The sequence below is a fragment of the Ricinus communis genome, chromosome 6 (assembly GCF_019578655.1).
Source record: "Ricinus communis isolate WT05 ecotype wild-type chromosome 6, ASM1957865v1, whole genome shotgun sequence".
Lineage (NCBI taxonomy): Eukaryota > Viridiplantae > Streptophyta > Magnoliopsida > Malpighiales > Euphorbiaceae > Ricinus > Ricinus communis.
This window is the reverse complement of record NC_063261.1, coordinates 25,540,213-25,554,594: the sequence shown is the minus strand read 5'-3', so window position 1 is coordinate 25,554,594 and position 14,382 is coordinate 25,540,213. Positions and strand designations below refer to the sequence as shown.

At 31.5% G+C, this 14,382-nt stretch overlaps 1 protein-coding gene across 1 annotated transcript; it reads left to right on the top strand.

Moving 5' to 3' along the window:
- The first annotated feature begins 2,846 nt into the window (after positions 1-2,846).
- On the top strand, positions 2,847-12,582 carry LOC8273541 (probable lysine-specific demethylase ELF6). The gene is made up of 7 exons (XM_048375497.1): positions 2,847-4,802; positions 5,505-5,583; positions 5,978-6,045; positions 6,924-7,074; positions 7,896-8,464; positions 9,295-9,432; positions 9,579-12,582. The coding sequence occupies exons 1-7, from the start codon at positions 3,632-3,634 to the stop codon at positions 12,296-12,298; spliced, it is 4,896 nt and encodes a 1,631-aa protein (XP_048231454.1). The 5' UTR covers positions 2,847-3,631; the 3' UTR covers positions 12,299-12,582.
- The last annotated feature ends 1,800 nt before the right edge of the window (positions 12,583-14,382 follow it).

The following is a 14,382-nucleotide window of genomic DNA, read 5'->3' as shown; positions in this document are numbered from 1 at the left end:
AACCTAAGAATTAGGTTTTCATTATTATATTCTGATATCAAAAAGAGATACATCGGCCTTATATTTATACTTATATGTAAGACTTTGATAGAAACTAAATAATAAACTCTTAATAGCTAGACTCTAAATTTAAAAGATAAATACTTATCATATCCTAAATTTAAAAGATAAATACTTATCATATCCTAACAACCCTAACAACTCAAAATCTCAACAATTAAATTATTAATTTAGTTTGAAGATAATTTTTAATTAGTATTATTAGACATGAAATGATATTAGACTTTGAATAATCAATTAATGGAGGAGTTAAGTGAATTAATGTAGAGTAGAATATGTTAAAATAACTTCATTTCAGTCCAATTAATACCAAGATGATTAAAACTAGTCATTTGGTAGATTAGACCTTAGCATTTATAATTTAATCTTATTTTTTATCTATTAGTAATATGAGAATTTCACACTATGCATCGCTTGCAACTTTATTTTTACTACTTAGTTGTTACTAAAATTATCATTTTTTCTTTAAAATATGAAATTAATTTGAAAATCGATATACCATCTGTTAAGCTATTGAGACTGCATAGTCATTCAAAGAAGAAAATCAAGAAATTAAGAAACTAAACATCCATCCTGATAAAAAACTAAAAAAATTAATAAATTGAGTCAATGCAGAGTTTACTAATAGAATTAGACTTAATTCTAACTAATATCAAAATGACTAAAACTAATCACTTAATTAGTTAATATTAATAAATTAGTTGAATATCTTTTTTTAATAATATGAAATTTCTAACACAATGATGTAAAGAGTCATATTAACTAATTAATTGATCTACAACTATGAAGGCACTAAGCCAACTATAAAATTAAGTTCATACTACTGCCATTTATTTAAATTTTTAAATATTAATTTAATATAGTTATGCTTTAATTTAATCAAATAAATCTACTAAATTAATTACACAAATTATTATCATAATTTAATACTAATCATACATAAAATAATTTTTTAATAATATAAAAATTATATATTCCATTTTCATTAATGTTACTAAACTCTATATTAATTATTTAATTTAATTATATATGGAAGTTATGCAATTGAAAATAATGTTATTACTAAATTATTTCACATCGAATATGTTATTATTTAATTCGAAAATCAAGTCCTGTAAATATAATAAGTTGACAAAATTTAGGATATTACATAGTTACTTTGAATAACTCTTTTTCTTGATGTTTGGTTGATGCTTAGTTGATGTTAAGATGGTATAGTTGATGTTTAGTTGATTTTTCAGTCTGTAAAAAATTATTTTTAATTTTTTTTCTTGTATTTTGCTTCTTTTTTTTTTTTTTTGTGTTTAAGCTTTTTTTTTCTTTCATTTCTTTGATCTCTCTTATTTTAGTTCTTTTTTTATGTAATATTGTCAATAAAAAATCTTCTTAAAATTTATTGGATATTGCTCTCTGAAAAAGTTTATTTTTTATAATTAAATAATTTTATTGATATTTAGTTAGTATTTGGTTAATTTTAATATGGGTGTAGTTGATATTTAGTTGATATTCGGTTGATCTTTCACATATATGAATATTTATTTTTAATTTATTTTCTTGAATTATTATTTACTCGTTGAAGAAAATTTAAAATATTAAATTATTAATATTTAGTTTCTTACACATTTTTTATTCTATTCCACCATAATTCAAAGGTAAAAATTTAGAAAGAGATAGGAAATTTTTGAGATAAGGCTATTTGGATTTTTGCGTTTTATTTTGTTGTTGTTGTTGTTTTTTTTTTTTTTATGTAGATAAGGCTATTTGAGTTTTTACGCATTGTTTTGTTGATGTAGAAAACGATTAAAGAAGAAAAGAAAATATTGAAGTCACATATTGATTTTGGATATTTTAGGAGTTGCCTTACTATGAAATTAGCAAATAGATATATGAAATTAGTAAACAAATATAGTCAAAAATAATTTTTTATAATATATATAACAATTTTTTTAATAATTTCTCAATTTTCTCAATGCTTGATTTATTTTTAGATTTATGAAGAATTGCCTTTAATTTTTTTTCTTGAACTATTATTTAATTGTTGAATTGCATTGATGATTTATCTGTTAATTCTTTATGATCAAATCATCATTAAATACTTGTTGAATTACCCTAATGATTTACCTATTGAATTTTTATGATCCAATCATTATTAAATTCAAAAAAAGGAGAAAAAAATAAAATAGAAGAAGCAGTAGCAATGACATCATCTTTAACCCCTCATAATTCATTTAATTCCGTCAACGCTCTTACTCTTAAAATTAAGAAAAATTCCAATGTGTGTATTTTTTAAATTTCTTTTAAATATTATTTTCCTTATTTAAACATAAATGGATTTATTTTATTATCAATTTTTTAAATATCATTTTCCTTATTTTTAAATAAATGCATTGATTTTTTTTTTGGTTGCACGCAATAGCTTCTACATGGCAAAGATCCAATTTATTGCAAGAATGATTAATTGACATAGCTTAATAAATATAAAAATAACATAAAAATTGAATGAAATCTGAAAAACTAGAGAGAGAAAAATACAAAAACAAGTAAGAGAAAATTGATTCTCGATTATTATCAAAATTCACGGATACAAAAAGAATTGTCAAGGAGAATAATAATAAATAATTAAGGCTATTTCTCTAATATTAATTAAGGTAACATATCTACTACTATAGTAATACAGTAATTAGACAAGTTAGTGTCTCTATAGTAACTTTGGTAGTTGACGGGAACAAATAAGTTCATGGGCGAAGAGGATATTATCCAATACACCTAACTATAGTAAATGCACTTTGGTGGTGGCTAATAATGTGGGGTGATTTTTCTTTTTTCTTTTTGGAGTGAAGAGGTGAGGATTTTGGAGATAATTGTAGTGGGAAGATCTACGACCAGTGAGACATCAAAGATATGGATCAACATTTAACATTTTGCATGTCGACCACCAGAACACACCCCTACGATTACCCTATTCAATATTTTATCACCGCCCGCTGCTAAAATGCGCGTGTACCGCATAACTTATTATCATTATTTCGCGCTTAAAAAAACCCTGCCAACCGAAATCGTACGGCCTATAAACCGCAATACATCATTCCTGCGCCTCGTTCTTTATGCGTAGTTTAACAATATTACACGACTAATTGCTACCTTACGCCGGATAAGAAATGTCACTCAAAACCTAAACAAAGACCCGTATTCTCTCTCTCTCTCTCTCTCACATTTGGTGATTTTTGAAGAACGGGAAATTCCTAAAGCAGACTCCTGGGGTTTTTAACAGGTTCATTTTCTAAATAAAAGAAATATCTTATACATTTTTAGCTATTTTGTCATTTTGTTTTGAGTTTATTATAGCTTCAATTTCTTGAAGTTGTGATAAATGCAAAAGAAATATACTTCACAGTTTCTCTTATAGAAAATCTTGAATTTAGGGTTTAGATAAATTCTTGTCTGTAATTGCCGTGGTAGTTAAATGTTGTCTAATTGGGCATTATCGTATTCTGTTGTATACTGAGACTCTGTTGAGTAGTTACTTGTAATGTGACTCGTTGGTTTCTTTTATCTTTTTTTTTTTTCTTTCATGGGGATGGGTAATGTGGAAATACCCAAATGGCTTAAAGATTTGCCTTTGGCGCCTGAGTTTCATCCTACTGATACTGAATTTGCAGACCCAATTGCTTATATATCAAAAATTGAGAAAAAAGCTACTGCTTTTGGTATATGTAAGATTATACCACCCTTACCTAAACCTTCAAAAAGATATGTGTTTGGTAACTTGAATAAGTCCCTCTCTAAATGCCCCGAATTGGGAGATAGTGTAAATTTGTCAAATGCTTCTTCGTTGAAAAAGGGTTTACAGGATATTGGTAATGATGGAGAGGCTAGAGCTGTATTTACAACTAGGCATCAAGAGTTGGGACAGGATATAAAGAAAACAAAAGGGACGATTAAGGAGAATCCGCAATTGGGAGTTCATAAGCAAGTATGGCAGAGTGGGGAGATTTACACATTGGACCAGTTTGAGTCCAAGTCGAAGGCTTTTGCTAAAAGTTTGTTGGGTATGTTTAAGGAGATCAGTCCATTGGTTATAGAGACATTGTTTTGGAAGGCAGCATCTGATAAGCCAATCCATGTGGAATATGCAAATGATGTTCCTGGGTCAGCTTTTGGGGAGCCAGAGGATCAGTTTAAGTATTTTCATATACGGAGGAGGAAGAGGGCATCATACAAGTCTTATCGGAGGAGCGCAGGAAGTTCTGATTGCAAAGAAAAAGAAATAGATAATGTAAATAATCTGGACAATGATGAAATGAAGGGTACTGCTATGAAGAATGAACCAAGTATGTCTTCAGAGACAATATCAAGATCATCAATTACTTCATCAGTTGTACTTTCAGAGGAAATTTTGAGATCTTCTAAGCGAAAGAGTGTAAATGCTAATAATGACATGGAAGGTACTGCAGGTTGGAAGCTTTCAAACAGCCCTTGGAATCTGCAAGTCATTGCACGGTCACCTGGCTCTCTTACACGTTTCATGCCAGATGATATCCCAGGCGTTACTTCCCCTATGATCTATATAGGTATGCTGTTCAGTTGGTTTGCTTGGCATGTTGAAGATCATGAGCTTCACAGCATGAATTTTCTTCATACTGGCTCTGCAAAGACTTGGTATGCTGTCCCTGGAGATCATGCATTCACTTTCGAGGAAGTTATTCGCATGCAGGCTTATGGTGGCGGCATCGATCGGTTAGGTACATCAGTTCCTTAGTTGGCGTGTGTATAAGTCACGTTGCTTTCTCAGTAACTAATCAATAAGTCCTCTTGATGCTATTAATGGTTTTATGTTACTTCCAGTCTTATCTTTATTGTTATTAGCCTCTAATTCTTACATTTAATGAGACATGTTGCTTTTCAGATGCCTGTTGTTCAGAAATTCGAACTTGCTTTTTCATGCTCTACTATATACTTATTACCTATTTCCCACCTTTAGAACTTCCTAACTGTTTTGTTGATTTCTTCCTCACTTTAATCTAGGTATAGAGTAGGTGGCCTATTGGGTGCTGAGCTACCTGCTTATCATTTGATGATTATCTTTGATTATGATACTTCAGTCCATGTTTTGAAACTAGTTAACGGTGGAGTGGCTTTTTGGTTAACATGAAGTATCCAGCTGAATCCAAATTTGATTAGGTTATCAGTTCTAAATCTTGTTGGATTATATTATTGTATTTGTACAATATTTTCTCACATGGAATACTGGTCTTAAGAATTAGATGAAGTTATATGGTTCATATCCACTTCAAAAAATTTTCAAGTTCTGGAGTTCTGGATTATGATATTTAGTTGTATGATTTCTCATCAGCTTTTTTCTAATTTATCTCTATGAGACTGTGAAATTATGCGCCTTTTCTTTTCTATACAGTTTCCATGACTCCAGTTTGTCTTGTTTCCAGCTGCTCTGACATTGTTGGGGGAGAAGACAACCCTTTTGTCACCTGAGGTTATAGTTTCATCCGGCATTCCGTGTTGTAGGTAGGATATGGTTCTCTCCTTTATGCTTGTTCTTTTATTTTCTCCTAGATTTTGGTTTCTCTAGAAAAGAGAAAGCTCAGAAGTATCACTTAATTTCACAGTTGACACTTGGGTGACAAAATATTTTGCATCATTGTAATATCCCTAGGATATAAATTGAGATTGTATATGAAACCAATGTTTTATAAAGCTATGTCAAATATGCTTATAAAAAAAAAAATACTTTGTGTTAAAAGATAGGTAAATTGCTTATGACAGTTTCTTTTAATAGTCTTTGATTTAAGGATTTTACTGTGTATACCTGGAAGTTTAGATTTCATGTACAGTACTGAGTCTTGAATTTAGTGTTTTCTGCTGATCATGTTAAATTCCTGCGCATGTTTGTGTCCTGTAGGTTAATACAGAATCCTGGTGAATTTGTAGTGACTTTTCCAAGGGCTTACCATGTAGGATTCAGCCACGGTAATTGCTTCACTTGGTTGCACATTACAAAATTTATGAAGCTTATCACTTGTTTTTGCACATTTTACAAATTTTGTGAAGCCTATGGTCACTAAGCTGCTTAACATTGGCTGAACTCAATGCTCATATTGTGTCAAAGACATCCCATTTGATGTTCGGTATGGGGAGAATATACGTGTCAATTGATGCCTAATTTGTTGTATGGAAATGTAACAGAGTCTACATTTCCAGTGTGATTGATCTGTTTCTGTAACCAGCACTGGTTTCCATTTGTTTATGACTGGGTACCTTGTTTCTCTGCTCATCATCTACATGCTGATGGCATCTTGATGCACTTCATAGAACTTATTGTTTAAATTCTCCAAGCTTCTGATTACGATACTTACATTGGTTAGCAGTTGTCTCTGGAATATTTTTATGTTAAAATGTGATAAAGTTGCATTAATCTCACACTATGCTTTGGTTACTCATTCTGCGTACAAAGTTATACAAAAGAGTGATAGAATATGATCTGCCAAGTTTTACCTGGTTGTAAATCTAAACACATAAAATGATGATACTGGCCTTCAAAAGGATAAAATTTTGAAGTCTTGCCAGGAAATACTAAGATTGAACTGTTTAAAACTTTGGAGACATTTATTCTATAAAAATGATGCTAAAAACATGAATTGACTGCAAAGGTAATTGCAATAATAATTGTAATCCATACTAATTGATAGAAATAAAAAAACATACACTTCCATTTTAGCTCATATATGTGCGTGTGTATAATGCTTGCATGTCATATGTGTATATTGTATTAATCAGCGACTCTTACTGTTGTATTCCCTTATAACAAATATCATACTAATGACACATACAAACATCAATTATAATAGGTTTTAACTGTGGGGAGGCTGCTAATTTTGGGACCCCGCAGTGGCTTAAAGTAGCCAAGGAAGCTGCAGTGCGTAGGGCGGCTATGAATTATCTTCCCATGCTTTCCCATCAGCAGCTGCTATACCTGTTGACCATGTCTTTTGTTTCAAGGTCTGCAGATTATATATTGCTGTCATCATTTATCTTTAGCTTACGAAATTTCCTTTATCAGAATGACATACTTATTATGTGAAAAATGAGCATGGTTGTTTTACTTATATGCTTTTCTGATAGAGTATAAGAATGATGCTTATCAGCATTACAGAAAATGAAAGCATCTACATATCCTATTGTATAATTCATACCAAGTCATTAAAACTGAATATGATTGTTGTAGCTCTACTATTCATTATGTCACATATCTTATTGGTTTGGTCAATGGAAAATTCAGGGATTCAGAATTGATCATCGAATTCATCTTATATTCTATCAATTTATTTATTTTCTTTTCTAAAACTAATTTGATTTAGTGCTTTCAATAGTTGTGAAATTTTGATGCTAGGTTATCTTGTTAATGCATCACTTGACACTTGATGTCAGATAGTGATATTCTAATCAGGTTGAACCATCTTTAGACCTCTGTGCTTCCAGCTGTCTTTCCATTTTTCCTTCTGTTTTTTGTTCTCACTTGAAATAAATTTTCTTCGACTGAAACCATTGGAATTACTCAGTATTTAATTTAGTAACATGGTTTTAGATTAATATCTATAATATCCAGATATGTTTGGCTAAATGTTGATATTATTTATGGCCTATTATCACATGAAACCACTTTTTGTTGCTTTGTACTAGAAGATGTTACGCTGCATACATACTGTTCCAGCAAGCTGAGTAGTTTATTATATCATGTTTGTTTGCTTATTGCATCCATGAAGTTTTCAAGTAGTTTATGTAATTCAATTGTTTCTCATCACTGGATATGGTAATTCCAGAGTACCAAGGTCACTTTTACCAGGTGCTCGCAGTTCTCGTCTTAGGGACCGGCTGAAAGAAGAAAGGGAGTTGTCAGTAAAGAAGGCTTTTATAGAGGATATGTTGAAAGAGAACAACATTTTATCTGCTCTTCTGGGGAAAGATTCCATTTGCAATGTTGTAATCTGGAACCCTGATTTGTTGCCATGTGCAAATAAAGATTTTCAAGTGCCCAGTACTGTTACTGCCACAACAGAAGAAATTGTTTCAAGTTTTCATTCTAAAGATAATAGTAGCACTACTGAGAATGATCTGTTTAAGGAGATGAGCTTGTATATGGAAACTCTCAATGATCTATATGTGGATGATGATGGTGATTTATCAGATGATTTTCAAGTTGATTCGGGGACATTAGCATGTGTGGCTTGTGGAATCCTTGGTTTTCCATTTATGTCTGTGGTGCAACCATCCGACACAGCATTGGCAGGACTTCTGGATCATCCTTTGGTTCAAGAAGGATCAATAGAAGAATCTGGAAGTTGTCGTTCCTCTGCAGCCCGTGATGGCTCTTGTATGGGCTCTATTCCAGGTATAGGGTTAATAAATTTCTATTTCAGTTGCTCCCTCTCTTATTATTTTCCTGAATTACTCGTTTCCATTATCATGCATTAATTCTGGTGTCAATGTTTTTGTTCACTTTCAAAACTATGACACCATTGCTCTTGTATGTAAAAGAATGATGCTATGTTCTATTACATTTGTTTAAATTTGTACATGGAATTCTGAAATTCTTACCCTTCTCTTTAGTCCATTTAATGTGGATAAAAATGTTGCAAAAGTATAAAATGTTTAGAGAAAACATGTCGTGTCAATATGTAGTAAATAAAAAAATGGCAAATCCTAACCCGACTCCCTTATTAATCATGTCTAAAAGTCTCTAACCTGAACCCGGACATGCTTATTAAGCATGTGACTTATAATAACCTGTTTAACCCGTTTAAAAATACGGGTCAAAATAGATCTTTATTTAATAAGACACGTATAAACCTATTTGAACATATTTAATCTATAATTGTATAGATAATATAAAAAGTTTAGTGATTTACTATCCTTTTTGTTTCATGTAGCAATTGACCATGAATTTAGATTCAGATGCATTTGTAGATAAGTTCAACATCCCTTTCTTATTCTGTTCTTAATGCTGCTAGTCCTATTTGTGATGAATGATATTGTTTCCACTAGATTAGCTAGACACCCTGCTTTACTGAAGCAAAAGTTTTAATCATTATAGAATATGGATGGGCCAATTTAATCTTTCCTTGATTGAGCCTCTTCAGGTGCTAATGTATGTTGGTTGTACACTTGCTTCCGCATATGCTCTCGCCATCTTCTTGTCTGATCTTTGTTTTCCTCTTACAGATCTGCCGTTATCTAGAGGGTGGAATAATTCCAGTAAATTTCTGAGACCTCGGATTTTCTGCCTTGAGCATGGTGTCCAAATTGAGGAGCTCTTACGTTCTAAAGGTGGAGCAAACATGCTTCTAATTTGCCATTCAGGTGACAGTTACTCAGTAAAAGGATATTTTATTCATATATATGCATTTTCTACACTGTGGATATGCCACCTTTTTCTCCTGCGTTGTGGATTAATTTGTATTTCTTAATTAGTATTTTTATTTCTTTTTAAAAAAAAAATTCTGCAGACTATCAGAAAATAAGGGCACATGCTGCTGCCATCGCGGAGGAAATTGATACTCCTTTCAATTATAATGAGATTCCACTGGAAAGTGCATCCCAGGAAGATCTGAATTTGATATACATCGCAATTGATAGTGAAGATCATGATGATTGTGGGGAAGACTGGACCTCAAAACTGGCGATCAACTTACGTTACTGTGTAAAGGTCAGAAAGAACTCCCCATCTAATAAAGTTCAGCATGCATTGGCATTGGGGGGACTATTTTCTGATGAAACCAGTTCAGATTTTTTAAACATCAAATGGCAGTCTAGAAGATCAAGGTCAAGGATTAAGTTAAATAGGCCTGCTCATTGTAAGCCACAGAACAGAGTTGAAACAAATAAAGAGAACATATTGGGGAAGACGTCAGATAATGTCATTGTTAAAACAGAAAATAAGCTCATTCAATATACAAGAAGGAAGTATAAGGTGAAAATAGATTGTTCCGCTAGATGGAATCAAGGCTGCCCTAGGAAGCACACCATGGAACAAGTTTCGGGTGCTAATTGTGAGGATCTAGTTAAGCATACCAGAAAAACATCTAAGATTACTCCTGCTGTTGAAATTAGTAGAAGTGATGCTGCAGGATCATGTATGTCTCCTATTGGAATGTCTGGAGTGCTTCATGAAGTCCAAGTGCTTGAAGCAACTGATGAGATGTGCTTGAATTCTGCTTCTTTACATGTTACAGGTCCAGTCCTCACTGCTAATCCAGCTATTGAACGTGTTGTCAGGCAGGTTGAGATACCTTTGGAAAAATCAAATAGGTTTGAAAATGTAAGCACTGTTTCAGCTCGTGTTAGTTTCAAGATACAGCACGAGGAAAAGGTTAATGGAGTAATCATTGAGGATGAGGATTCAAGTGGCACAAACTTATGTAGTCAATGTGTCACTGCAGCTGAAAGATCTGAAATGGAAGGAGAATATCATACAACAAAAAATATTAGCCTCACAAATGAGGCTCGTGAAATATTTTGTGAAGGGCAGTACAAGATCTTGGGAGATAGAGATGTTTTGGCAAATGAGGTTACTAATCTTGCTAACGCAGCTAGTTTACATGTTTCTCACCCTCCTGTGGGACAACTGGAGAACATAGTTGCAGAGAAATCTGGCATTAACAATGAGGTGGTTCAAGAGAAATCTTTTATGAAAAATGAGGTGTGTGACAGTGTGAGTGTGACTTTGGACAATGAAGTGAAGCAAGAATTTCGAACTGCAGGCAAAAGTAATGGCAGGCAAGGAACTTCATTTAGTGATACACTGAAAGATCAGCATGCTGTCTCACTGGAAGAAAGCACTGAATGTCTACAAGAGACCTGTGCTGAAGAAGATAAACTTCAGCATGAAATTGAAATTACTAGCGGAATTAACAAGGAACTCATTCCGAATATTGTTATGAATGACCAAAATCATGTTTCTGTGGCTGAAAGTTCTGAAATTCTCAAGCAGCCTTGTATCTCAGCCAACTTGTTCAATGTTACTTTGAAGAGGGGAATGCAGCAGGGAATTCAGTTCACAAAAGAAAGAAAAAAGGAACACTGCTCATGTTCTATCACACAAATGGGAATTGATCAGCCTAATGCTGTTTCAGAGGAAACAATTTCTGAAGCTCTTGGGGGGACCTCAGCTAAAAACTTGTGGACTGGCTCAATTTTAGATTTCGATATGCTGCTGAAAGTTCCAACTGTAAACAGAAGCAAAGTGGAGAACATTATTCCTAATTCCACCAATCAAATACAAGATCCTGTTATTCCAGTTATAGTGGAAGAATATTCTGAAGTTCCAAGAGCAAGTTCTGTTTTCTCCGTTGGATTGAATTTAGAAACTAAGTTGCAGAAGCCAATTCACTCGGATGATGTGGTTTACAGAGATGATGAAGTGCATGAAGTATGTCAGACTCCAAGAGAAACTAATGAGGAACGTCTTTTGAGCCATATTACTCAGATAAGCCAGCAAAGTCCAGCTCAAATTAAAAGATGTTTTGGAACTGAAGAAGAATCCTACAGTACTGGAAATGTGTTCAAGGGGCAAGATGATTGTTCATCACATGAGCTAGAAAGCGCTGAATCTGCAGTGGTGGATCCTAGGTCAACTGTTGGAAAAGGCAGAAAAAGAAAGAATGAAGTAGAACATCTAACAGAGAATAAATTAAACAACAACGGCTTTATTATAAGCCCATGTGAAGGGTTGAGGCCGAGGGCTGGGAAAGATGCAACATTTAGAAATGGGGTTGATATAAGAAAATCTGCTCAGGAGAACCCAATGACAAAGAAAGCCAGAAAACCTGTTAATTCAGTTCCTAATGCAAAAAAGAAAGAAATCGCAAAGAGATCTTACAAGTGTGACCTGGAAGGTTGTCCGATGAGTTTTGAGACGAGGGCAGAGCTACTGTTGCACAAACGCAACAGATGCCCCTATGAGGGATGTAGGAAGAGATTCAATTCACATAGATATGCAATAATTCATCAACGTGTTCATGAAGATGATCGACCCCTCAAATGCCCATGGAAAGACTGCTCCATGTCATTTAAGTGGGCATGGGCTAGAACTGAGCATATGAGGGTGCATACTGGAGAGAAACCGTACAAGTGCAAGGTGGAGGGTTGTGGCCGCACTTTCAGGTTTGTGTCAGACTTTAGCCGGCATAGGAGAAAAACAGGACACTGTGTGAATACACCTGCCTGAAAATATATTCCCATTCAGCCTGATTCTGTATCTTACATGAAAATGGTGAATTGGATTTTGGGGCCAAAGAGGCTTACCCAATATGTATAAACTCAAGTGTTGCAGGTAGATGTAGACTAGAGTTGAACTGATCCTTTTGTAGGTAGGCATTCTCAAATTATTTGAATGCAATGATAGTTGAAATATCCTTATTTTGTGTTTCTGTGGGTCTAGATCATGCCATAAGGTTGTCTCTTGAGTAGGACTGGGCCTTAATAAAAGCATTATCAGTGGCATTTGAGGAAGTTCAGAGAAGCTCCATTGCATTCTTTTCCTTTTCTCTTTCTTTTTCATGGGAATTTACGTTTGGCTTGTCAAACATTTTGTGGTCTTAAATGTTTTGATGTTTTTCATTGTTCAGTTTCAGGATATGTTTAGTTGGAGGTTAAGGGGATTAGTTTGGGATGTATTTTTGTTAAAGGGTCAACCGCTAAAAGGATTAACATTCTTGTAGTATCTTTGTGTTAACCCTCTATCTCTTAAATTAGAAAAGGTTAATTAATTTTAATTTATTGGTAATTTAATTTAATTTTAATTTCTTTAAAAATTATTTATATTAGTTATAATTACCAATCAATATATTAATCATTACTTTTTATTTTATAAATAGTAATATTTATTTTGTATATAGTATTAGATAATAACAACTGAATAGTTATGTATTACTTCTATAATTATTAATTTTATTTTTAAACTCAAGTCAGATGCACCAGTAAGAGATAATAATATAATTAATTGTCAAATTTTATATTTAGTTTTATTTTAATTATACGATTTTTATTTTTTTTCAATTTTTTAACAATGATTTTAGTTAGTAAATGTCAAGTTTTTCTTCTGTTATTTTTTAATGTGTCCGTCTTTTATTTATGAATGTAATTAAATTGAAAAGATTGAATAATTAAAATAAAATAAATTAAAATTTTATAATTTAATTAAAATTAAAATTAATAGTTATTTAATTTATATTTATTTATTTTAATTTCTTTTACAATCGACCCTTTAAAATTAAAAAAATTAGCAAGTTAATAAATAATATGCTGCGTTTACAAAATATATTTTTGTAAAGCATCATCTTTTTTTTTTATTTAATGCTAATGTCTTTTACAGCTTGTAAATTTCACTAGTTTTAGTCGATTGAAAAAAATTCTCAAAAAGATCGTAATACAATTTGATTGAAGTCCAGCTCAATAAAACAAAACACAAAAATTCAAAAGCCTAGGCAAATTATATTCTGAACCCAGGACAATATTTTGTTGCTTTATCAATAGTTTGTCCAGTACATGTATATGTATGATATGTACGTAATTTATTTGTTGTTTTATTTTATTTGTTATATTTGAAATCAAAATTATATTATTTTTATTTTATTCAAGAAATAATTAAAAATATACTGATTTTTTTTTAAAAATTAAATCAAATTAGAAAAAAAATTGTATTAATGATTTAATTTTTGTATTTACTTAATTCTTATAATAATGATAATTTTCATTTCATAAATATTAATAGAAATAATAAAGAATTAATTTTTCAATATAATTTTTCATTTATAGAATTTAAAATTTTTATACATAATTTTTTAATGACTTTTAAGGATAATTCTATATTTTTATAAATCATTATATATATTTTTATATAACATTGAATTATCACCATCGCATATATTCATATTTAATAAGTTATAGGTTCATTAAATATATATTATAGGTTGATTGGTGATATGATATAGGTTCATTGAAGATATACTGTTAAATATAATTGTAAGTAACAAGATCATTAAGTATTTTTTATAGGTCTATTAAATATGAGATGTAAATTCATCATTTGTGAAATGTAAATTCATCAGTTAATAAATAAATCTACTTTTTAAATTATAAATTTTTAAGTCATAGTTTATGAATTTGTGTACCTGTTATGAACCCACAATTTATAAATTATGAACTTTTTATTTTTAATCTGTAAATCTTTGTTTCTTAATGAATTTATGGACTATTATAAATGAATCTCAAATATAGTTATAATAAATCTATAGTTTATAATTTATGAGT

Excerpts from the sequence above, each read along its gene's own strand:
- LOC8273541 (XM_048375497.1), top strand. The coding sequence starts at position 3,632 with ATGGGGATGGGTAATGTGGAAATACCCAAATGGCTTAAAGATTTGCCT. Across the intron at positions 4,803-5,504 it reads TGGCGGCATCGATCGGTTAG|CTGCTCTGACATTGTTGGGG; the intron begins GTACATCAGTTC and ends TCTTGTTTCCAG. Across the intron at positions 7,075-7,895 it reads ACCATGTCTTTTGTTTCAAG|AGTACCAAGGTCACTTTTAC; the intron begins GTCTGCAGATTA and ends TGGTAATTCCAG.